This window comes from Eulemur rufifrons, chromosome 27 (assembly GCF_041146395.1).
Source record: "Eulemur rufifrons isolate Redbay chromosome 27, OSU_ERuf_1, whole genome shotgun sequence".
Classification (NCBI taxonomy): domain Eukaryota; kingdom Metazoa; phylum Chordata; class Mammalia; order Primates; family Lemuridae; genus Eulemur; species Eulemur rufifrons.
Window position 1 is genome coordinate 17,086,809 of NC_091009.1, and position 27,152 is coordinate 17,113,960.

The following is a 27,152-nucleotide window of genomic DNA, read 5'->3' on the forward strand; positions in this document are numbered from 1 at the left end:
GAGCAGTGGCATGATCATAGCTTACTGCAACTTCAAATTCCAGGACTCAAGCAATCCTCCTGCTTGAACCTCCCAAGTAACAGAGACTACAGGCATGTGCCACCATACCTGGCTAATTTTTTTAATTTTCTTGTAGAGAAGGGAACTCACTGTATTGCCCAGGCTGGTCTCAAACTCCCAGCTTCAAGCAATTCTCCCACCTCGGCCTCCCAAGTGCTGGGATTACAGGCATGAGCCACCACTCCTGGCCCCAATAATCATACATTATTATTAACTAAAGTTCACAATTTATCCAGATTTCCTTAGTTTTTACCTGATGTTCCTTTTCTGTTCCAGGATCCTTATGGTATCTATTCTGTGTATTAAGTTTACCCTAGCTTTATCTCACTATTCAATCTTCATTTTTTCCTTATTCTAAGCTCTTTAACTATTGTTATCTAATATATGATATTTATTTCTATAAACCTTCCCCAATAATTCTGGGAGGCAGATGGAGTAAAAAAAATTAGTAGAGAGAAATTTATTGAAAGACACAATTAGCTTTTTTCCAGCAAGTTAAATAGTTTAGTATCATTCAAAGTAATGCTTTTAAAAATTCTTAAATCTTTTAAAAACACAGAGACTCAAGGAAACATCCAATTAAAAATTTTTTTCAAAGATGCCATTTGGAGAAAAATACAAAGTCAATATTTTTTAAACCCTTTTTATGATACTAATCTCTAGAATTCTCTTTTGTTGACACACAGAGCATCAGTAATCCTGATTGTCATTATTGAGTCATGCAAACTTAACTTGGTCTCAGATCGCACAAATCTAAAATGTAGATTAAACAAAATGATCGTCTAATGTCTCCTTCAATTAGAAATGTCGGCCGGGCGCGGTGGCTCACGTCTGTAATCCTAGCACTCTGGGAGGCCGAGGTGGGCGGATCGTTTGAGCTCAGGAGTTCGAGACCAGCCTGAGCAAGAGCGAGACCCCATCTCTACTAAAAAATAGAAAGAAATTATATGGACAGCTAAAAATATATATAGAAAAAATTAGCCGGGCATGGTGGTGAATGCCTGTAGTCCCAACTACTCGGGAGGCTGAGACAGGAGGATCCCTTGAGCCCAGGAGTTTGAGGTTGCTGTGAGCTAGGCTGACGCCACGGCACTTACTCTAGCCTGGGCAACAAAGTGAGACTCTGTCTCAAAAAAAAAAAAAAAAAAAAAAGAAATGTCAATGATTTCTTAGTTTGTGACTTAGTTTGACTGTCAGATTCTCATATTTTCCATCACAAGAGTGGAAAACACTAATGCTTTTAAAGATACTACATTTTAAAAAGAAGCATGAGAAAAGGTAAAAAATCAATTTATATTTTCCACTGTTCTTTATCACTAAAAATTTGACACTTCTAATGTCAAATGGGTATTGCAATAGTTCTGTTTTCTATCTATAAAAAATTATCTTGCCTCCGAACAACCTTGAATATTAAAGTGTGATAAACTGATGAGAAACCTCTAGTTTGCAGCTTAATTTAATTTGTCATATATGCCAAGAGGAAATATCCTGACACCAGAATTATAAAAACACAATATAATTAAAAGGTTTTTAGCATCATTTTTCAAAAATTCCTCAAAACCAGAACATTAAGCCACGAAAGTTTGACTCTAAAGACTCCAAGTGCACGTTTACCTCTCCATATTTTAAAACAACACAATTCTAGTCAATTTACTCCCCTAATCTGTGATGTACTCTTTATCTACAAGTCTTTCTGTGGAAATGGATAACAAAATAAACAGTAAAATTTTAGAGTATTTATGCTACTATTTTTAAAAACCTATGTATTGTATAATCTTTTTTTTTCCTTTTGAGACAGGATCTTGCATTGTCACCCAGGCTAGAGTAACAGTGGAATGATCACCACTGACTGCAACCTCAAACTCCTGGGCTCAAGCGATCCTCCTAGCTCAGCCTCCTGAGTGGCTGGTACTATAGGCATGCACCACCATGCCCAACTAATTTTTTTTTTTTTTTGTAGAGACTTTGTCTATGTTGCCCAGGCTGGTCTCAAACTCCAGGCCTCAAGCAATCCTCCCACCCCAGACTCCCAAAGTGATAGGACTACAGATGTGAGCCACTGCACCCAGCCACATTATATAATCTTTAACACATAATTTTAAGTCACCTTTTCAGGGATATAATATTTCCAAATGTAAATGGTTACACGATAACAAAGATTACACAGAAGAGTAGGTAATGAAATATATCAAGAGATTAGATATAAATTGATAAAGAATGCTTGAGAATAAGTCTTTAAGCATTTTTATCTATATTATTTCAGAATATGAGCACTTCCTAGTTACAATCATAAGATATTTATTTTAAATAAAAATAGAAACTTCTGTGCAATGTATAACTGATTTATGAAAGTCACTCTCAAAGGACGAATGAAACAAAAAAACATGAATTTGAACATGGTTATTTATTTAATAAAAAGCAAATAAATAAAATATCTCAATATATTAAAACTGTTTTGTTTGGTTAATTTACTTTTATTTGAGAAAAAGCCTACTTAACCAATGAAGAGTAAACGCATCACCCTTAAATGTCCTACTAAGTTAGAAGAAAATAATAATTCACTATCATAAAAATAGTGTCTGTGTTCAACTTCTTATCAACAAAAACTTTCATATACTGTGCCTTTAATCCATTTTTATCAACAAAACATTTTACTCTTAAAAAGTCCATTTCAAGTCACCTTTTTTTTTTTACTATAATTATAAATCCATTCCACCTTAAGGAAAAGTAGAATGTAAAATATGAGGAAGCTACTGATTATAATACAACAGATCTTAAGTAACAAATCAGCCAAAATGTTTTTTAACTCTAATAAGTTATAACTACTTAACATAGTCAAATAACTTAATATAGCTATTACTTAGATTCAAGTCAATAAAAATTTTTAAAATGTCCCTCTAAATATAAACAAGAAAAAATACTCCCTTAAAGTAATAAAATAATCAAACTATCAATGAACATAAGAAGCCTATAAATCTACTGGCTAATTATTATCCAAAAAAAGGTTAATATTAATAATATGACCTAAAATTATTTAAGATTTATGGCAGGAGGCTGGGCACAGTGGCTCAGACCTGTAATCCTAGCACTTTGGGAGGCCGAGGCTGGAGGATTGCTTGAGGACAGGAGTTCAAGACCAGCCTGAGCAAGGGTGACACCCCGTCTCTACAAAAACTAGAAAAAATATCAGGCATGGTGGTGCACACCTATAGTCCCAGCTACTTGGGAAGCTGAGGTGGGAGGATTGCCTGAGCCTAGGCATTCGAGGCTGTAGCACGCTATGGTTACACCACTGCACCCAGGGGACAGAGCAAGACCCTGTATCAAAACAAGAAAAAAGATTTATGGCAGAGGTTCTCAACTTTGGCTATATATTAGAATCACCTAGGGAGAACGTAAAAAAAAAAAAAAAATTAATGCCAATCAATATCAATATCAGGCATCAATACTAATGCCTATGCTCCACCCCCCAGATCCTATTTCAATTGTCTGAGAATGAGACAGGGACCGAGTATCAGTACCCTCTCCCCAGTTGAGCTGAGTTGTTGAATAGATCTGGGAACCACTAATTTATGGTACACTAGAGTCTTGAGAAAAAAAGAATTTGCTCTCTGGCACCAAAGGTTTTAAGTCTACTAAAATTTAAGGCACAGGGGAAAGAAAGGAAAATGAAGTAGAAAGATAATATTCAAAAATAATCCAGACCTATCAAATATTTTTTTCCTTTAAAAAGGTTAAAAATATAAAGTCCTATCTTAGGCTTTTTTGATAATTCTGCATGTGCTGCATTATTTTATAAATAAATGCTAAACAGAAGCCTAAAATTAAAACTGAATAGTAAGGATAAGATGTGGAAATGATTTATCATTTAAATTTAATGCCATACAAGAGATACTAAATTAATATACTATCACAATACAAGCAAGAGAACAATTACAGTCCCTTTAATAACTTTTTCTAACCTCAATACTATACAGAATGTTTCCTTAAATCACCTTCCAATACCTTCAATTCTCCAGTGTTTCAACAGAAAAATTTGTTTAAAAAAGTAAAAATGGCCAGTGCAGTGGCTCATGCCTGTAATCGCAGCACTTTAGGAGGCAAGGTAGGAGGATCACTTGAGCCCAGCAGTTGGATAACAGCCTAAGCAATGTAGCAAGACCTCATCCCTACAAAAAAATTTTAAAAATTAGCCAAGCACAGTGGTACGTGCTGTAGTCCCGGCTACTTGGGGGGCTGAGGCGGGAGGATCACTTTAGCCTAGGAGTTTGAGGCTGCAGCAAGTTATGATCATGCCACTGCACTCCAGCCTCAGCAACAGAGCAAGTTGACCAGGCTGTCTCAAAAAAAAAGATAAAGACTACATGGTTTTACAGTATGTTTACATGAAAGCAAAAAGAAAGAATGAGTGCAGAATATTTCCCTTGAAATTTGAGTGAAAGCAGCACATGCTCCTGCATGATTAGCATATAGTACTCCCTCCGTAACAGGGCCCAAAGAAGTTAATGCCTTCTCACGGCAAATGTAAGAAAAGGCTCCTAACCATAAATATTTATCATTTTGAGCATATTTTCACATAATTCAGTTTTTCTCTAGTAACAGCTGAACGAAAATGAAAAAAAATTACTAGGAACATGCTCCAGCATGGAGGGGATGAATAAATGTCATCATCACTTCTCAACATGTCTCAGAGTATCTTTGTTACAAACCAAGTAATAAAACTTTTTAAAAATATAAGATAAGTAGCTCTACTTTGAGAATAAAATTTAAAGAACCAATATTAAAGCAAGTTACACAGAGTAGGGAATCAGTTCAACTTCCATGGAATTTCATTTTTCTTATATTCTTAAAATAGTTAAAGAAGGTATTCTGTAGGGCACATAATATATATAACACTATAAAGAACTAAACATGTTAAGATGCTTAAGTGTCTTGAGTTAAACATTAGAGAATTAAGTATAGTCCAAAATTCAGTTTTATATTATAAAACTTATAATACCTAACTTGCAATACCAGTTTAAAATGGTAAGGGAAAAGATTTTGAGATGTTGAGAGCACACGCATTTTTAACTCAGAATGGTTTGAGATGAAAGGTGTAAATTTCTATATAATTAAAGAATGAGATTTTTAATTATTAGATCTATATTTTTATTAAACTTCAGCATTTGTTGTTATGTCATAAAAATAAGCCTCTAAAATATCTTGTCACTAAAATGACTTCATAGAATACTAATTCAGTGTCTCATAAAGATATTACTCTGTACACAAAAACCTAGCATATTCTTGGCATATACTTTTTCACATTCATCTTTCCTAAAAAAATCCGATGAGAAATTTTAAAATAATACCAAGCCTCAGAAGGAACAATTCCCCTCAAGAATAACTGTGGAATTAGCTCCTAATTATTTACTGACATAAGAACTCCGACAACTTTAACTTGTATCTTTCCAAACCTATCACAGTTTAACCCCATAAAAAATAAACTGGTGAACAGAAGTTGAGGTAACAGAAGAGAAAAGATCAACAAAGATAATAGGAGGGATAACTACTGCCCTCAAGTCTGTTATTTTATGACTGTAAACTGTGCACATGTATGCATAAACATGCTCACACACATACGCACGCACATACACACACAGTAAACATGCTCCATTGTTTTACTAGTCCCACTGTAAAGGCATGACATAAATAGAAAGGAAAAGCTGTGTTGCTCAAACTAATTATGGACTAAGGATTCACTGAAGGATGGATGGATATAAAAATACTTTGGGGGAGGAAAGCATGACAGGAAAACTTTGATTAAATCAATATCTCTGATTCACAGTCCTAAGGAGACATATGGACATAGTAAAAGATCCATCATAGGGTAAATGTGAGCTAGACAAAGGAAAATTTTGGATTAAAATATAAAATAATCATAATATGTATTATCAAAAGCAAAAAAGACACATAATAGGGCAGGTTATCATATTAGTTTCATACTCTGCAGTTTAAAATATCTTTCCTTAAAAAGGTTTTCTGTGATTAAACTTAAGGGCTAATTCATCTTACCTTCCACAGAAGGTGCTTGGTCCTGAGCTGAATACAGCATATCCTTAAAAGCCTAATAGAAAGAAAGAAAAGCGATATATGAAATCCTGAGTAAACTTTATACTGAAAGCATCTGAAGCTAAACAATTCTTTTTCAATATCCAGACAACTACATATAGCTCCCTAAATTGAGAATTCAGTGAAATACTTCAATTAACCTTTATAAGCTAAAATCCATCCAAATATTATACATTCACATCAATCTAGTATTGTCCAATCTTTTAAGGGAAGGATGAATTCATACATTTTAAAAATTAAGGAGCATTTGGAAAAGAATGAAAAATCACCTGAGAGATCATAAACTCTCTCGACCAAGAGAAAAACAGTGCAAGAAATATAACAAAACTCTTAGAGAAATACACTGGAACACTGCATGAGGAAATATGGAAAATTGGATACAAGTATGTATTTTTAATTGTGGTAACATATAAGTAACATAAAACTCATCATCTTAACCATATTTAAGTGTACAGTTCAGTAGTGTTAAGTACATTTACACTGTTGTGCAACCAATCTCCAGAACTCTTTTCATATTGAATATAAATACTTTTCATCGGAAGTCTAGAAAGGCCTCCATAAGAGTTCAGGACTATAAAGACAGTATTGGTTTACTGGGTTTTATCTGCAACCACATAGTATATTAGCTAACAAACATATTTAGGTAACTTGGATGACTGCAGTTGGGTCTCTCAATAAATGGTTGGGGGACAAGAATCAGAAGCATTTCTCTATATCTGTCTAAATGGTAGAATCAATTAAGCTCTTCCAAAGCTGAAGAGCCAGTCATAAACTTAGGTGACTTTATCCAGCCTCACAGCTTCAAAGCTTCAAATTGACCTACAGCAGGATCCCTTTACCTTGGCGTGACTGGCATTTGGGGGCAGATAATTCTTTGTGGTGGGGGGCTATTCCGTAGATTAGAGGATTAATAGTATACCTAGCGTCTACAGACCCACTAGATACCAGTATCAATCCCCATACACCCCTAGTTGTGACAACCAGACACTGCCAAATGTCTCTTAAAGGCAAATTAATCCCTCCCCAGAACGACCAGCCTTACAGTCATTCAAGCATATAAATACCAAAAAGGAAGAAATAAACTTCCAGAGTAGCTCACTTAAAAAAAAAAAAAAAGAGAGAGAGAGTACTGGTATACAAGTCTAGTAAATTATATTCTTCCCAAGTGAATTTACTAATTGCTTTGGATTAGTGACCAAACGGTTAGATCTACGTAGATCCATGACTAATCAAAGCTAACAATATATAGTAAAAAGATTTCCAATGAAACAAGGAAAATTGAAAATTTTAAATCAATGCATTTTTTGTTCATTTTAACCCATGTTTTATAAAAATGTAGGAAAATTATTTATATGCATATTTTAATGTCACGTTTAAATCCAAAAATATTTAATAAGATTCACTATTTATATAGAATTTGAAGCAATACAGTAAGCCAATTGAGGAATAATAAAAAATAAATATTTCACCTTTGTGTCCAGTTCCTGGCTTAGAGCTCCTAAAACCTTTGGAATTTACTGTCTTTAATACGCCAATGAGATGGTTCAATGGGGGGAAGAGAGAAAAAAGGCCCTAGGCAGCTTCAAGATGGAGGCTGGTCACCAGAAAAACCAGGGGATTAGAGGGTTAAAACTTTCGGCCCTATCTCCAGACCTCTGGGGCAGGGAGAAGGGCTGGAGATGGATCTCAATCCCCAATGGAAAATGATTTGATCAATCATGTCTATATAATGAGACCACCATAAAAACCCTTTAACATCAAGGTTCAGAAGGATTCCAGGTTGGTAAAAATCTCTCTCTTCCATTTGGCTGTTTCTAAACTGTATCCTTTACAATAAATCTGTAATAGTAAGTTACAGTGCTTCCCTGAGTACTATGAGTCCTTCTAGCAAATTATCAAACCTGAAGAGGGGGTTGTGGGAAACCTCAAATTTGCAATCAGCCAGGCAGAAGTGTGGGTAGCCTAGGTACTCCATTTGTGGCAGGCATCTTAAGTGCCCTTAACCTGGGGGGTCTGTGCTAACTCCAGGTAGTTAGTGTCAGAATTAAATTGAACTGTCAGACACTCAGCTATTGATAGAAAATTCATTGTTGGTGTCAAGAAAAAAGACAACACACGTGGGGTCAGAAGTGGTATCATAAAACACCATACCACACAGTACCTTTCTGGAAAACCTTTATTAGTGAACCACAGTTTTTCTAAGATTACATTTTAAGTTCAGCCTCATTTTTACAGAGTATTAATTCTTAAACTTGTTTGTATTCAAAAGCCCTAGGTGAGTTATGACAAAAGTATGGAACTTCTTTTAAGAATAATGTATATACACTCAATATTTTCTCTATAATTTCAAGTGTTCTCAGGGACCACTAACTTCCAGACAAAAAATAAGAAGTTAGCCCAGAAAATCTTATCAAATATCAGAAAGTCTTTATTTCAGTTCCAAGATTAGAATTTTATAAATTCTATATAAATGTAGAGTGGTAGTCATATTACCAGTCTTCAATAGGATATTTTAAGAGGGTAAATGGACAAAAGATTGCTGAAAGCCGAGTAAATCTCTAGAAGTTAAAATATTTTTAAAAAGCAATAGAAAAATGTAAGGAGAAAAGGACAAGTAAATCCAGCCAGAGATTAGTTATAGAAATAAATCTTATCATCAGAGCAAGTAATATCAGAGACTCAAATGGTTGAATGAAGTTCTACTTCTGGCATATAATAGGAATGTGTACCAAAGTTAAATAATGCTATCAGGAACCAAATAAACTATCAATGACTAGCAAAGTGACTTGGTACATACTAGGAGCTCAATAAATAGTTACTGAATTCAAAAGGGTTTCTTCTCTGGAGAAAATTACTTTAAAGACTATTAATAAAGCACACTAGATAGAATCTCTTGACATGTAATAAAAATGAATTTAATTTACTAAAGGAAAGTTTACCAAATCAAATTTTTTAAAAGATGAATTAAAATTTTACAGAGAGAAAAATGATAGTCTTCATTCTGATTATAAAACTGAATTATAATTTCATTTAAATCAAGACAAATTTCAGTGAAATCATAGGCAACTCTTTTTGCTTCTTACTGCTTCATTTTCCTCTGATTAAGAGACCTCTATGCTTTTGGTAGTAATAGTATTTAGAGACCTTCATAAATAAGACACCATGCTATACCTGTGACAAGAGAATAGCTCCCAATCTGGAACAAGGGACAAAGAACCCTACAAAATATTGCCTATATTATTACCTGTGGATTGTTTATGAGTCACCCAGAGCACTTGTCTGGCTAGGTTGGGAGTAGTAGATCCAAATCATAAAACAACGAATTCAAAGAGTTTCTTCAATTCGTGCTGTTTTACTTTTAGGAAATCGAACACTTTATATGAAACTCTGAATTTGTAGAGTAAATAAGTCAATACATATTCACATGCATTACAAAAGTGTTCTTTGATTTCCAGAGGATTAAAAGCAATCCTTTACATCAGCATCTCTACTATAATCTGAGCGTTAAGTATTTTTTGTTGTTATTGAAATATATATAAACACAAACTAGGAAAAAACTAATACTTACAACTAATATAACAGTAAAATCTTACAAATTAAATCCGAACATAACCACAAAACCAATGCCATTCAACCAATAACATTTACATGAGAGGAAAAAAGATGCTGCTCTGCTGAAACAAAATCTCACACTGTAACATGAATACAGTGCTCACTGCCAATATACAAGTTTTTGGGGGCTTTGGAATGCCTATATTACTGTATCAGATGTGATGCAATTCTCCAAGTACTTGTCTCTGCAGTGAGGCAGCATAACAGAGTGGTTAGGAGCTATGGAGTCAGAAAATGTGTATGCAAACCAACTGTTAACACTTACTAGGTGTGTAACCTTGGGAAAACAAACTTCTCTGTACTTTGGTGCCCTCATCTATAAAATAGGAATAGTGACTGCACATATCTCACAGGTCTAACATGAGGATTAAAAACTCATAAAACACAATATTAATTTTGATTCATGATCATACACGAAGAGTACTTAGAATGCTACCTAGAATATAGAAGATGCTTTAAAAATGTTAGCCAATAAAATGTGAACTACCACAAACTTACATCATACAATGGGCTGTAACATCATTTGACTCTCTACTGGGCACGATACATCATTTATACATTAGATACGCCTCAGTTCTTATAAGCTCATAATAGAGTAGTATAGTTCTATCTGGAGCCAATAAGACCAAACAAGCATAAACACAGGCACTGCAATCTCCTGGCATTATCAGTTCATTAAATGGTCATCTAGACAATCTAGAATATGTTCCTATTTTATTTTTGGATGATTACTGACATGAAGACACAAGATTTATATTCTCATAAGAAACCTACAAACTCCTAAAAAAACACATGCAGATCCCCATTTGAGTATGCTTTAAATAATAAGGTCTCCTAATTATAGTAAATTATTCAATCTAAAAAATTACTTAAATTTTGTACAATATTCCTATTGTACAAATAGGGTATAGTTCAAACTTAACATGTATATTCCATGAGAACACCAAAACAAACTTCTTACTACATTCTTAATTTTTAATGACTCACAATAGATCCCTAATTGCCTTTCCAATGCACAAATGGGTTTCAAAGACCATTTAAAGGAGATCAGAAGCTAGAAAAACTCTTAATTTCTACCAGCTCACCATTAGTCTCATATATAACATACTGTAAATATTATCACCACCATTAAAAAAATATAAAACCTATGTTGCTCTCATTCACTTCAACATTCATTCAAAGTCAGCACATTGCAATCTACTGGATTAATAAACAATAAAATAAACACAGGTATTTGAATAGGAAGGGCAAGGAATATTTGTCCTCATAAGCCTTTAAAAGAGCCATAATCCCTGTTAATGTTTAACAATTGAATAAAATTTATATCAGATACTTTTTTATCTGAACAACTTTTCCAAATGGAACCCTTGAATAATAAAATTTATACACATTCTTAAAAAATATGTGCATTATGTGCTGATCTACAGCACCCTAGAAATTTTCTCCAATTATCTCTTTTTCAGTTTCCACTTCCTCTTTTTGCATTCCCTTTTTAAATTATTTCAACATAAATACTGGGTAGTCTGTGAATAATGTGCAAGTTAGTTACATCTGACATGATTTCTTTGTCTCATCATCTAAAAATCAGTAATGTTTTCCTGTAACTAAAATAAAACATCCAAGACAGTTTTGTAAATGAAATTATAGACCTCAAAAGAGGGCATCTAACATTCTCTTTTCCATTTTGATGCACCTTATTAAGTACTGTAAAACCAAACTCTTTTTGGATGCCTACTATTCACGTGCAGCAAATTACAAACTAAATCTGAACTAAAATACTTATTTGTAATATAGACCCTGAAAGACATCATCATTCAAACATTCAAATATTTTTAATAGTTCAAATATTTTTTAAACTGCCTCCAAAGCCATTTGTAATAACAGCACTAATATAGGTGATCAAATAACTGTTTAATCAAAAAGTGTGTGTGGGAGGGTAGATAATCCAATAAAATATGGCAGACCGACTACACACATTTATCTTCTTTCCCTCCCAAAACCCTACTAAAATGACAATATAGGAATATTTTTAAGTATAAAACCCTAAGAATAAAAAGGCTAGGGAAAGAGACAGCAGTAGACAAGAGGTTTCAATAATTTTTCAGAAGACAGCACAGAGAGTAGTAAACTGACTTAGCAGACAAAACAGAAAATCTGAAATATCTTCAGAGGGGGATACCAACAAGCCAATTCCAGCTTCTAAACCCCAGAATAGTTCAGGGGTTCAGTACCTGGACGTATCAGGTAATTGAGAAGATAGTTGAGCGATAAGGCTAAATATAAGGTTGGTTGAGTAAGGCAGTTAACAGGTCCATTCCCAGCTTCAAACAATGCCCACCTCCACTACCATACCATCCACCCTCCCTACCCTATACCCAGGAGCCTGCAGTTCGTTGCTGAAGAAATTAAAGGATGCGAGAAGGACTAGTCTGAGACTTCAGACTCAACAGAGAGCGGAAGTGAGAAACACATACTGAAAACAAGTCTACATATAATACTAAACAATAAGAGTCCCAGCCCTCTTCCTTCCTCCATCTAACTTCCATAGTACCCACAACCAGGCACATGCCTACTACAAAAGTGTAACTGGAGGAAAACTAGGATATTGGCTGTCTGTTCCAATATCTATTATTTAAACAAGGACCCGTGAATAAGTTGGTAATTATAGACCACCCTTAGCATAGAGCATTTGCATATATCACTCACGAGTGACCTCTAAACACTTAATATTTGGTATAGGGAATCCCTCTCTGAGTTTGCTTTAGGGTAGTTATGCATCTTCAATTCTTTAATCAAAGTATTAAATGTCCATTAACTTGCACTAGAAAATGCTCTTCAGGGTTAGATTCACAAACAAGGGAGAGATGTATATTTTTCCCATAAACATATGGAAATTGTGAGAAGTAGAGTGTAATTTTCGGGAACCGTGTGTGTGAGCAACATTAGAAATTAAATAAATTCCCAAAAAAGATGATAATTGCAAAAGTACATATACATAAACTAGAATACCAAATAGTTAAAAGGTAAATTCCACTGTCATAAATTATCAGTGATAAAAGGAACTGTAATCAGTAAACACACCATCTCAGGAATTTATAGAAAATAGCAGAAAAAATCAGATTCTTGGGTCTGAACCTCAGAAATTCTACTTTCCACAGACATTTATCAGGATCCAGATATTTGCATTTTTGTATTTTTACAAGCAGCCTAGGTAATTCTGATGCAAATGATCAGTGAACCAATCTTTGAGAAACACTATCCTACATTTTATTTTTTTATTTATTTATTTATTTATTTTTTTGAGACAGAGTCTCATTCTGTTGCCCGGGCTAGAGTGAGTGCCGTGGCGTCAGCTTAGCTCACAGCAACCTCAAACTCCTGGGCTTAAGCGATCCTACTGCCTCAGCCTCCCGAGTAGCTAGGACTACAGGCATGAGCCACCATGCCCGACTAATTTTTTGTATATATATATTTTAGTTGTCCATATAATTTCTTTCTATTTTTAGTAGAGACGGGGTCTCACTCTTGTTCAGGCTGGTCTTGAACTCCTGACCTCGAGCGATCCACCCGCCTCGGCCTCCCAGAGTGCTAGGATTACAGGCGTGAGCCACCGCGCCCGGCCACTATCCTACATTTTAAAAATGAGACCCTGATCTAAGGCAGCTAACCAAGCCTTGCCACTTAACAGCAGAGACAGGCCTAGAACCTTGGCCTCTGCTGCTACAAATTCTAGTATGAAATTCTATTCCCAGAATGAGAGATAAAGATAGAGACATATACACACAAATATATATATCTACACAGAACAGTTTAAATTGGAATCATTTGTCCTTCTTGCCATGACTGTAAGCAGTGAAAGTTTTAGAGCTGTGTAAAAGCCACTAGCCACATATCACCATTAAAATTTTAATTAACTAGAATTAAATATTCAATTCCTCAGTCTCATTAACCATATTTCAAGTGCTAAACAGCCACATGTGACTAGTGGTCACTATTAGACAATACAGATATAGAATGCTTCCCGTACTGCAGCAAGTTCTATTAGATAATGCTGTATTCAGAGCTTGTCTATCAAGACAATCACCAATGTTGTTGTCCTCAGAACATAAATTAAGAAAACTGCCAGTGACAAAACCTACGGCAGTCAAATGCCTGGCCTAGTTTGATAACAAAATACGGTCATGCACCACATAATAATGTTCCAGTCAACAACAGACTACATACATGATGATGAGCCCATAAGATTATAATGGAGCTGAAAAATTCCTATCATACAGTGATATCACAGCCATCATAACCATTGTAACATCACAGCACAATTACTTTTTTATAAATTTAGTGTAGCCTAAGTGTACAGTGTTCATAGTAGCTTAATGTCTACAATAATGTAATGTACTAGGCTTTCACATTCACTCACTGACTCACCCAGACCAACTTCCAGTCCTGAAAGTTCCATTCATGGTAAGTGCCCCATACAGGTGTACCATTTTTTATCTTTTATTTGGCACTTTTACTGTATCTTTTCTATGTTTAAGATATGTTCAGATAACACAAATACTTATCATTGTGTCGTAAGTGCCCACAGTATTCAGTACAGTAACACACTGTACAGGTTTGTAGCCCAGGAACAATAAGCTATACCTAGGTGTGTAGTTGGCTATACAATCTAGGTTTATGTTAAGTACACTCTGCAATGTTCACAATTGTAATATTGCCTAATGATGCATTTCTCAGAACACATCCCTGTTGTTAAGTGAAACAGGACTATAACACACTATCAACGCCCACAACATATAGGCTAAGTGTTTTACATACATATTATCTCAACATCACAATTGCTGAGCAAGTTAGCCATTTCCACTGTTTTACAGATGGAATCGGAGGCTCAGAAAAGTCTTACATCTGATAATTAATGAAATGAGAATTCAAATTAGTTGGTTAGAATCCACCTAAACTCTAAAATTAACACACAACATATCAGAAGCTATATGAAAAGTTTAAAAAACAGTCATGGACCACTATAGGTAGTATTAACATTATCCAAAAAAAAAAAAAAAAAGTAAATCAGAAGAGGGGGAAGTCAGCATTAAAAGAATAGGAAAAGGAAAATCTCAAAACAGAAACAATGGCAGCATATCCAAGCATCATACAGGGAAGAAGATAACCCTAAGCAAGGACCTAACCCATCCAAACATCATAGGACATTGGCCTGATAGTAAATGAATCATTATCTCTCCCTTTCTAATTATAGTACATGCTCAGCCAGCCACCTTCTGGTTATAGTTTCTCTCTCTTCATAGCTTGGTGACAAGGAAAACCTATTTCAGCCTAGAATGTGAATGCTAGGTACATTTCCCATTGTAAATTAGTAATTTGGCACCCAAGTGTTAATATTTATACATCACTTCCATGTGAGCTTCTTAAAATCATTTAGTCAATCACTTAATTACGTACTATTGCCCAAGGCCCATCAAGCCAGAGTCACTGAAAAGACCAAATTCTAATCAGAACCTGGACCACAGTGAATTCACCAAGGTAAAGACATTCTATGACACTTCTTGGCAGCCAGTCAAATGGTGTTCCCAAGCAAAACACTACTTTGAATACACCTTCTATTCAAATTCCATCAGCATTTATTAATTCCTGCAGCAAAAGTCCTGATAGCTCTAGCTACCAAATTTCTCTCAAATCTATCCTTCCTCGTAAACCATCTTCCTAATTCAGTGGAACCACACCACAGAAAACTTGCACTATGATAAAAGAAGGAAACATGGAGTAAGATTGACCTAGGTTCATTATCTTGACTCTACCACAAAGTAGCTGTACCTTGGACAATTAATTACTCAAATATGAGACTCTATTTTCTTATAAAATGGGGATAAACACCTATTAACAGGCTTGTTGTAAAGATCACACGAGATAATTCATTCAACAAACATGTGAGTTGCCAAATGTGACAGACACTGTGCTAGATGAGAGATGCTAACAAGTATCTACTGCTCTGTCTGACAAATAATAAGCATTCAGTAAATGTTATCTTCTATTACTACTGTAGTTCATTAAATCGAAGGTGCTACTAATAATAACATACATCATTTCATGTGCTTGTAAGAATGGAAAAATGTGTGCCAATTAAACTATGACATGGCATTAATTGTAAGACATATCCTGATTTCAGATGTTAAAATGTGAAAAAGTACATATTAAAATTGATTAAATAAGGTATTAATTCAAGCCTTCATTATCTTTGGCTATACTATGTGGTTTTCCTTTTGTCTTTGGTCTTGCTCTCTCCAATGCATCCTCCAAGATCTAAATTACACATCTCACTTTGCACTGACCTCTCTCCTCAATCTCTTCTTTAAAATCCATGATGGTTCACATTCAGGAAAACGCTTAAACTCCTTAGCACAATATTCTAGGCCCTTCACCCTTTGATCCTTCCCAGCTCACCTTTCCAACTTCACCTTACCAACTCTTCAACATATCTACTAAACCAGATTTCATTAACTATGTTTGGATACTTACTCTATCTGCCCAGATTACCCTCAGTGCCCTTTCCCTTCTTCACTGTGTTAAAATCATACTCAATCTCTAGTACCCAATTAAAATACCACGTCTGTAGATCCTTTCAAGATAAATGTCTTTGCTCTCTAGGGCACAATCAACTGGTCATTCCTCTGCAGCATAATCACAATATACTATGATTTTGAGACCACCCAAATAAGGAGCTCCCCTAAGGTAGGGACTAAGTCTTAGTTATTACATCTCCAGCATTTTGCAAGATTCTGACAGTATAGCACAGTGTTAAGAATCCAGTCTCTAAAATAAGACATATCTGTGTCTGAATTTTAGTGACCTTGGGCGACCTACTCACTCTAAGACTCAATGTCTTCTTATAACAGGGATAATAAAACCTACCTTGGAGGGTAAGGATTAAATGTAAAATGAGTGGCACACTGGAGAACTCAATAAACATTAGCTATTGTTATTATCATCATTATCATTTTATTCTTTTAAAACAAGGGGGATGCTCATGAATACTTAATAAATTAGTTGAATACTATTCTGATCTTTTCTACCCATATATGCCCTGACTTTGGCTTGGCAGCTTGGGTTATAGGAGGTAAGGGATGCACTCTTTATGTACAGATAACACATGTAACCTGTGCTAACGTTCAAACACAAGTATCTTAGAGAGAAATGGCTATTTCACTTTTCAACCTTCCTGAGTCTTGCTTTCATTGTTACCTAAACCCTCAAGCTTTACTATAATTCCTCAGTCCTGTCTCCTCATTCAGGATAGGTTTCTACTTGTGACCATACTTAAACAGGGTAATGGCTAACTTTTTGTAGTTGAGTAAACAATAACATCATAATTTACCCAGTCTTTTAATTGGCATACACAAGAACTATTTTAGGTTGTTAATGTGATTTAATGGATTAGATTCACACAAATGTATTAGTGCAAAGTATTTGAGTAATCATCAACAACATTTAAACCCTTACTGACTCCTAAAAATAAAATTCATTCTTAAAATTTAAAAGCAAAAAAATGTTTATACAGCAGTGATAAGCCTCAACAAGGTACAGCAGTGTGCAGAAGGCCGATATTCCTACACCAGGCTCTGCTATCAGCTAGTTTTGAGACTATGACCACGCATCTTGCCATCTCTGCTCTCAATTTATTCATCTGTAATACAAAACGGGTTAAGAAGGTCTCTTTCAACTCTAAAACCAATTCTAGGATTAAAAATTAAATTTTCACTAGAAAACTGAAAATAACTAAAATTAGATATCCACTAAAAACTGAAAGCCACTTAAGATACTCAGACATATCTAAGAATACACATGTGCAGTTCACTTCAATTTAAAAAAAAAAAAAGAATACAGAGAGTCCATAACTGAGATAAATACAAATTACAAGTGACCAGGAGAAAAATTTAACTTCACAGCCACGTAACTATTCTCACCTAGTCTTCTTACCCTATACAAAAAGGTTAAGAGCCATTAAAACAAATACCACAAGTAAGAAAAGTTTAGCTAGAAATCAACAAAGCCATTCTCCAAGAAAACCTAAATTGGACAACCTGGAGGGACAGGCTTTGAGGCTCACTTTCCCTCCCAAAAATGCTGTTAATCAATTATTACCTAATACCGTTGAGCTCTGTAGGAGAAATAATTTTAACAGCATACATATGGCTCTTACTATGTGTCAGACATTGTTCTAAGTACTTTTCACATTTTAATTCATTTAATCCTCATGACAATCCCCTAAGTAATACTATTATTCCTATTTTGAAGCACAAAAAGGTTAAGTGGCATGCCTGAAGTCACTTAGCTAGTAAGATGGTGTAGCTGGAATATGAACCTAAGCAGTTGGGCTTCAGAATTTTTTCTCTGTATGTGTTGTTAATATACTAGCCTCTGATATAAAATAATGAGCAATAAAATGAATTAGGATGATTGTGTTAACTTAGCCACTAAGCAAACCATATGACTTGAATCATTTAACCTCTCTGGTCATCATTTCCTACATAAGCAAAAGAGAATTAGGCTAAATAGTCTCTAAAGTTTCTTATAAGTCTAACATTCCATGATCTATGATCTAGAAGAAAAATGCCACAAATGTGGCATAGCAATAGCTATGTTCACTTTCATCTTCCTCTTTTTACCCTTATCATTTATCTCATTATCTTTTTCTTATGGCTCATCTTCATAAGGTCCTCCATTTACCAGCTACTTGTCCAGTAAGTTACACTGATAACCTTGAGGGAAATATAATTTAACTGAGATGAACTCTATGCTACAGGACACACTCTATCTCCAAACTAAGCAGACTGAGACCTGGGACTAAAAATAGATCAGCCATTACTTCACCAGGCTGTAGAAAGGCCAGTGGTGCTGGAGAACAGGTCAGATCATACCTAAATGTATATATACATATAAATGGATGGATTTATTCATTTTTCATAAAGCAGTATGAAGTAGGAATTATGAGAATGGGCTCTTACAATTCCCACAATTAGCTATCCATAATTAGTAGTATCAATATAATCAGTGACTTAATGGTTCCAACACTCGGTCGCCCACGTCTATAAACAGAGCTAACAACCTACCAAACAGGGTGCTATAAGGAGAGATGTTTGTAAAGAGCTTACCACAGTGCCTGACACAGCAAGCACTCAAAAATTAACAGCTGTTGTTATTGCCACTACTACCACCACTGTTATTTACAATTCCTGAATAAAAAAGCAAGAGCTCCATAGTCTGACAGATTTGATTTCAAATTCTGGCTCTACTTACTTAACTGGTGTATATATAGCTTTGAGCAAATTGACAAATGTCTCTAAGCCTGGGTTTCCTCATCAGTAAAATGGAGATAATAAATCATCTAAAACTGTTGTGAAGATTAAATGAGATAACACATGTAAAGCAGCTGACACCCAGTAAATAGTAATTCCTTTCTCCTCAATGACAAGCTAACCACACTTCTGCTAATTCAATTTAAAGAAAGGAGAGTTGAACTAAGGATCCTATGAAATCCAGGGAAGCAAACTTTCTTTTCTCTATTGTCCTTCACTGTGGGGCAGAGACCCAGAGAATCCTCACTCAGAGGATTCCTTTATCCTCTTATGTGCTTGATAAGACTAGAGAATCTTTTTACAGGCCATCTCCAAACTTTCTGAAAGAAGTCCTTCCCGTGCTCTAAGGCAGCAACTCTCAAAGTGTGGTCTGGGGACACTTAGGGTCCTCAAAACCCTTTCAGGAAACCCAAGAGGTCAAAACTATTTTCATAATAATACCACAACTTCATCTGCTTTTTTCACTCCTATTCTTTCACAAGTATATAGAGTTTTTTAAGAGGCTACATGAAATGTGATGTCATGTCTCTGATGGCTAGTAGAAGGTGTGCTTGTATACTCTTATGTTTTAAACATTTCTCAGTTTTAATTTCTAATATAGTATATGTATCAATAGACATTGGAATCCTCAATAATTTTTAGGTGTTTCAAGTGGTCTTGAAACCAGAAAGTTTGAGAACCACTGCTACAAGGTATACAAAAAGCCCATAAAGCACATGGATTACTCTGCGAACTACAACTTTGCCAATTTAGCTTAGATTAACTCACACAATAATAATCTAAAAACTTCCCAGTTTCCTCTATGATGACACATCAGTCCTTCAGTCTTCAAAAAATTACTTGTTTACTGATTGTTTACAAATGGTCCATGACAGAACTTAATCTTAAGACTTATATCTCCTTATTTCTGAAGATTTATTATAATATTGCATGTCATCCTCAATAATTAAGAGATGACTATGTTTTCCTAATCAACATATTAAGCCTCTTATTACACAGAACATGAAAATTGTAAGTTATGTTTACAATAGATTATAGTTTCCTTTGATCTCTAGAAAATATGCAATTTTTAAAGGATTTTCTCATCAGTCCCAATACATGCCACACTTGCTTGCTGATGGAAAGAAACAGGTGACTAAATTTCAGTCTGACTAAAGAAATCAGACTTAAAGGTGTATAACAAATTATACACAAATGATCCAAATTTATAACCACATATCAAATCCTCAATCTTTCCTTTCTACACTTTTTAATTTGGAAAACACTGTGTGGATTGAAAAACAAAACCAAAAACACACACACAAAAAAAAATCGGGGGGGGGGGTGTTGGTTTTTTTCTCTATTTTTAAAGTAATGAAAGAGCTAGAATTTAATGACAAATCCATCAGCATATAATAGCAAATAGTAAGACCTCTATAAATATTTGTTGAATGAGTGAATGATTTTTTAAGGCATTTTTCATGAGCTTTGTCTACTGGGGTTCTTTGAGCATTTACTAGGTAAGGAAAGACCTGAAAAGGGAAATACCCTGAGCAAGAACCCTGGTGAATTCTGATGCTCTCTCAATCCCAAAGGCCTGTTCAATTAACAGGCAACTCACAAACCAGTTTTGGTTAATCTGTATAGCTTGGGCAAAGTCTTCCAAACTTTTATTATGGCAAATCTCTACCAAAAAAAAAGAGAGAAGTTTTACTATGGACCTCCAATGTATGTATATTTATTTATAAATTATACCCATCTACATCTGTGTACATTATAAAACATAAAATTTTTTAAAATAAAAGTTTTAAAAAGATGATACAAGGATGAAATAAATAACTTTTACCTTTCTTTTATAGATAGTACAAAAATATTTTTGACCTAAGAAATTATCGACAATGCTTTTAGGGAACATAACTGAAGAGGTTGTTTTATTTATTTTTTATTTTTTATTTCAGAATATTACAGGGGTACAAACATTTAGGTCACATATATTGCCTTTGCACCACCCAAGTCAGGGCTACAAGCATGCCCATCCCCCAGACAGTGCACAACGTACCCATTAGGTGAAGGTTCATTATTTTTTAAAATCCTCATTTAACATTTTGTGATATAGTATTTCAAGAGTCTGGTTCAAAGTTCAAGATTCGTTTGATTTTGAAACAATCATAATGTCTACAAGCTATAAAACAGATCTCATAAATGCAGACTACTCATAACACACAATATATACTTAGGGTAAAGTGAATGACAGTAGACGTAAAACCTTATTTCAATGAGTTAGATTAATAATTTTGAAATTTTCTGGCGAACTTCTTGTCACGTCCATTAAAGTTTCATCATTTTTATCTGTAACTTGGCTGACAAAAAGCTAGTACTAGGAGCAGAATTGTCAGCTCTGTCATTTTCTTGTTGTTCACTTGTTGCATTATTAGTATTATTTTACAGGGGTCTTTAATTCATGTCTATTTCCTAAGGGTTAGTTTAGTTAAAACTAGGTAATATTTACAAACTCACTTAACTATGTACCCATAACTGAATTATTATCTGTAGAAAGTGAACAAACAAGTGAGAAAGCCATTGGCAATCCTTCTGTTTCCCTCAGAATACCTGTGTATGTCCTCCTTAGCAAGAGTACTGCAGCAGTCCATTTTTTAAACACTAGTAAAACTTATTTTTTCCTTTTCTTATACATAAAAAATAAATAAAATTAACAGCTCTAGTATTTTCTTCTCTTACTACATAGGAGTTTTGGATATACTCCTTTGTAGCCTACAACTCAAATATACCTGAAACCCCTAGCCAGCACAACTCAGTCTCAAATGCTTCCCAGATTAGGACTGAATTTGAAGCCAGAACTAATTTTCCATGGTCACCCCAGGTCAAATAAGATTCTTAGGCTCTTATGATCTGGGCCTTCACCCAAAAGCTGATCCAAAACCAACCTTCAGGGATGGACAGGCAAGTATAATCTTTCCAGGATACTCACTCTAACACACTTAAAGATAGTGAAGAACAGTTCCATACAGCTCCCTGCCTTTACAACATTCATTCACTCACGAAACATTTGTAAATGCCAAGCATCTCACTGACAACAATTATTTACAGGTGTTATCTTAAATATACTGCCCTGTTCTTTCATTTGCAGAAGTGACTGAAAGAAAAAGTGTGGTTTGTGCCCCATCGAGTGGCCAAACTTGAAATTTCAAACAAGTTCCAGCAAGGCAAGTTAACACTAACTAATCAACATAATACCTTGGAGAAACTGAAGCTTGCAACACAAAGTATTCTCATGGGAGAGTTTTACAAATGAAAATTGTAATAATGTCATGGCAATGTTTCGTTATTCCCGAAAATAAGGGAAGTGCAGTTTATACAGAATCTCTCCCTTTCCCAAATCCTGCAAAAAAAAAAAAAAAAATTAATCCATGATCATCCCTTTTTATTGAAGTTAAATGAGAGTTTCATTGGGTTAGCTTTCTATTCACAGATCAAAATCCCATCAAAAAATTCTGAAAGGATATTAATTTAAAATGATGCTATTAATAATGGTCAAGTTCTGTCCTCTTCATGTATCAAACATAATTAAGCCATAAAAATGCACAGAATTTTAAAGCTGGATGGGTCCTCGGATAATATGGGACTGTGAGCTTAGAAACCATGAAGTCCAGTTGCTAACATTACAAACAAAGAATCTGAAACACCAAAAAGAGGAAGTGATTTTATTAGGATCACACAGTGTGACCTGACTCCCAGTGCTTACACATCCAGTGCTCAAGATGCATACACATACACATAAATCTTCCTAAACAAGTGGCTTAACCTCTCAGGACCTTCGTTTCCTCGCCTGGAAAAACAAGGAGGTGGATAATCTTTAAATTCCCTTTCAGCTACAAAATCCTGTAATTAGAGACCTCATTATTTTAGTATCCTACAAAACTAAAGAATACACTGAAAGAATCATTCCTGGTTCCTCAGAAACCAAAGAAACAAAGGACCCTAGGGAAGAAAACACAAGTCAGTAGCCTAAGGCACTAAATATATTCACTTCTTTTGCTAATATTCTATAAAATATTAATGTGGTCATGCTAGTCTATTTGGTTGATACCAGTCTAAGGTAATTTTGATTAATCAATTACAGAGCTCTAAGATATACAATCACCGATTCTAAATTAAAAAAGTGTTCTTATAAAGATTTATTGATGTTATATTTTATACACCAAGATTTATACTCAAATAGATTACTGGAAACAGGGATAGTCTCTGCTCCTTTGTGTTTATTCTTTGAAAAAACTACTCACAAAAGGATCGAACAGATTTTTACATGGTTTCTCCATGTTGTTCTATTCTTTTATGCTTTATTATTCTGCCTATGAAGACTGAATTTATAAACTCCACAACTTATTTTTAAATTAAAAATTATGATAATTTTCAGGGTAGTGATGGCCTATTATCAGTAATAACTTTAACAATCCAAGGAATAAAAACCATTAAAAGTTAAATCAAAAACTTATGAACTAGAATGGACATTGAAAAGCTCTGGCCCTATATTCTTATTTTATGGAAGAAAAAAGAGAGCCCTGAAAAGGCAAAAAGATTGTCCCCTGGGTCTCGTGACTAATATACACAAGAACTAGCACTTATTGTGTTACCATGTATACATAATATTACATATAAATACTACTCTAATTATAAATGTAAAACAAAACTTTCAGCTTCTATCTAATCCTCTGCTTATTTCAAGTAATATTTAATACATCAAAATGACATAAAAACCAAAGAAGCCGAACAGTTCATATTGGTTCACAGCACTAGAAAGCACCCTTGGCTAGAAATCAAGGGTAATACACCAAAATTTCACCATCAGTGCTTGAAAAATAAATCATCAGGTCTACTAAGTATTTTAAGAGCATCATATTTATATGAGAAACTACATATTACTGCATTATGAGAAGGCCCTTTTCCCTAGCAAAAGCTAACAGATTTTTATGGATGTCCTTTTTCCCCAATGTTTTTAAGCTGCTAAAATTCCTGGACTCTAAACACTCTTACTTATACTTCTTCATTATTTTTAAAGGAATAGCACCAACTCTTCAGAAACAATACACAACACAGTATTCCAATCCTATAAAAATTTCTTTAATGGTTACAACTCAGAAAGAAACATGCCCCTTATTTAATTTTGCCTACCAAACAATGAGCTTATCCAGGACAGGAGTCACATAGTAGGAACTCTCTGCAGAATCAAATCTCAATTAGCTACATAAATGAATTTTTTTCTTTTTCTTTTTCAAAAACAGGGTCTCACTGTCACCCAGGTTGAAATGCAGTGGTGTAATCATAGCTCACTGCAACCTCGAACTCCTGGGCTCAAGCAATCCTCCCACTTCAATTTCCTGAGTAGCTAGGACCACCACACTGGGCTTTTTTTCTTTTTTTTTTTAATTTTATTGTAGAGACAGGGTCTCATTATGTTGCCCAGGCTGGTCTCTTAACTCCTATCCTCTCATCTTGGCCTCCTAGAGAGCTGGGATTACAGCTGTGAGCCGCCACATCCAGCCCAAAAATGAATTTTTCAAAACATAACACAGAACTGGCCTGAGAAAGATAATGCAGTCACACATACATTCAGTAATTCTGTACCTCTGTGACCAACCTAGAGTAAACATTTAGGGATAGTATCCAAACAGACTACGTGAATGAAGAATCCCAGAATCACTGTGGTTACTCCAGCCACAAAGCTGATAGTACAAATCAAGAGGTAACTGCATTTTCAAACTAAATCTTATGTCTTCCCTTCCAGCCCCAGATATTCCAAATTAATACAATTCTGTGAAATAGTTAAGTGTTGACATGACTCATAGCATACATTCAGCCACTATTACTTCTACCCAAATCAAGCATTCCACACTATGTAAGATGTGCTTCAGCATGCTCGTGTCCTATGTCTCTACGAAGAACTGGCAGTGGTGCTGAAAATTACTACTAGAAAGAAGAAAGACCAATACCCTTCTTTCAATAAAAACCATTATTTGGATACTAGCCAAGGTTTTAAAACTGACTGAATGTTATTAGAAACAATAAATCAACAACTCTACAGGCTGAAATGTTAGTCCCTTATTTCATTCTTACTTACAAAATATGGCCACAAAACACTGTAAGAAAATTAAGTAACAAGAAAGCATTAATAATTCTAGGCCTTTCATTTCTGGCAATAATCAAATACTGTATGTTGCAAGTGAATTTATGTCACAATCTTCAAGACTGTGCTTAACCTACCTACATTCCTTTTCCTGCCTTCTTCAATTATTACAATCACTATATGAATAAAAAAAAACTCACTGCTATTGCCTAAGCCTATCACAAAACTTATATAAAAATTAAAGAGAACTAAAATAGTTTAATTCATAAAATCTAGCTAGCATATGTGTGTTCATACTGATTTTATATTCTTTGTTCCTGCACATAACATATACATGAATTCCTGGAGGTTACAGATAAGTCTTTCTCTATCCAGGAGCTGAACTGCTAGCATCTGAGATACCCTATTGCAATGCTTAAAGTCCTTCAGGTACCTTGCCTTCTAAATATATAAATGGATTCATTATCTTTACTTTTCCCTGCATTAATGTAAGGTTCCTTATTATTGTTATCCATTAAATATCCTCCAGCAGCTGTTATCACAAATTGGGAGGGAAGGGGAGCATGATTTCTGTAATACACAGGTAATGTATATTGTTTACAATATAGTAATTCTCTCCTTAGCTAACAAAACTTATCAGAAAACCTGAAAATTTAAATAATTTTCTTCCCTCCTTTCTCTTCCCTCCATTCCAAAACAACAGAAGAGCCAAAACCAAAGATGTGATTACTCTGTATACTTTATGCAATCACCGTCTTATTATCAAAACAGAATAGTTGATTACAATATGTTTGCAGACTATAACCACTGCATATGTGATATACACTTAAGTTTCAACACTGTTATAAAGCCTTTGTCAACAGTGGGCAAGTGGGAAAGAGCCGAAGGGCTCTATGGAATGAAGGAAATCACTGGAGGGGCTCATCTCAGAAGAGAAGGATTCCTTGGTGAGAGGTGAGTAGAGAGAGGCAAGACCCAACCTTGGCGAGGAGGTGCTCTCCCAGGGTGGGGACCAGAGGTCAGGGTGAGCGGGGAGGAGGGGATTATCGCTGAACGGCCGCCACCGGGGACTGCCCTCTCACCCACGGCTCCCCCACCTGCGGCTCGCCCTCCCACCACCATCCCCCAGCCCCGGCCCGGGCTGTGCCCTTCCTCTCGGCCCGCCGCCCGCATATCCGTTACCCCGGCGGCAGCGGGGCTGCGGGGGAGGGGAGGGGAAGGACAGCGGGCCCGGAGGGGGCCGGCCGCGGCGGGGATGCCGCAGTGGCTCCCCGCGGCAGCGGGTCAAAGTCTGCCCCGCCGCGGAGCGGCAGCAAGAGCGGAAGGCAGCGGTGGAGGTCAGGACTGGCTAGAGGGTGGCCCCTCCGAGTCCTCCCACACCCCGACTGCCGCCGGTACCTCATACTGGATGTATTGCTTCCTCCACTCGGGAGTGATGTGCGCGGATAGGTGCTCGGCGAACTTCATCCTGCCGTTTCCCTCTCACTCCCACTCGGGTCCAGCAGCTACAAGCAGAGGCGGCGGCGGCGGCGGCGGCAACAGCGACTCCGACTCCTCCCCACATGGGCCCCGGCGCGGCGCGGCGCTGCGCTTCTCTCCTCCTCCGCCGCCGCCGAGATCTCTTCAGAGCCGCCCGCCCGCCATCTTCCTCCTCCTCTCCATAGCTCCGCCCCGCCCCGCCCTCTAGACGTCATCGCCATGGTAACCGCCTACACCGCCCCAGAGAAGAGGGTGGTGTAAGGGGTGGGGTTTGGGTATATTTCATAAGACTCCGCCCCTTCTGGGCTGGACGTGCTGGAGGTACCTCCCCTGACCTCTTCCGTCTGGCTCTCGTTGGCCTACAGCTGCTCCCTACCGCCTGCCTGGGCAGCAGTAATGTTGTTATT

At 35.9% G+C, this 27,152-nt stretch overlaps 1 protein-coding gene across 2 annotated transcripts in view; it reads right to left on the reverse strand.

Moving 5' to 3' along the window:
* XPR1 (xenotropic and polytropic retrovirus receptor 1) overlaps positions 1-26,885 on the reverse strand; it is a 138,025-nt gene extending 111,140 nt beyond the window's left edge. For both annotated transcript variants that reach the window (XM_069459296.1, XM_069459295.1), the window contains exons 1-2: positions 26,665-26,885; positions 6,112-6,163 (exon numbers count right to left, since the gene is read on the reverse strand). In XM_069459296.1, coding sequence (XP_069315397.1) covers positions 6,112-6,163; positions 26,665-26,733 — 121 coding nt within the window. In that variant the 5' untranslated portion in view covers positions 26,734-26,885. The remainder of the gene's footprint in view (positions 1-6,111; positions 6,164-26,664) is intronic.
* Between the last annotated feature and the right edge of the window lie 267 nt (positions 26,886-27,152).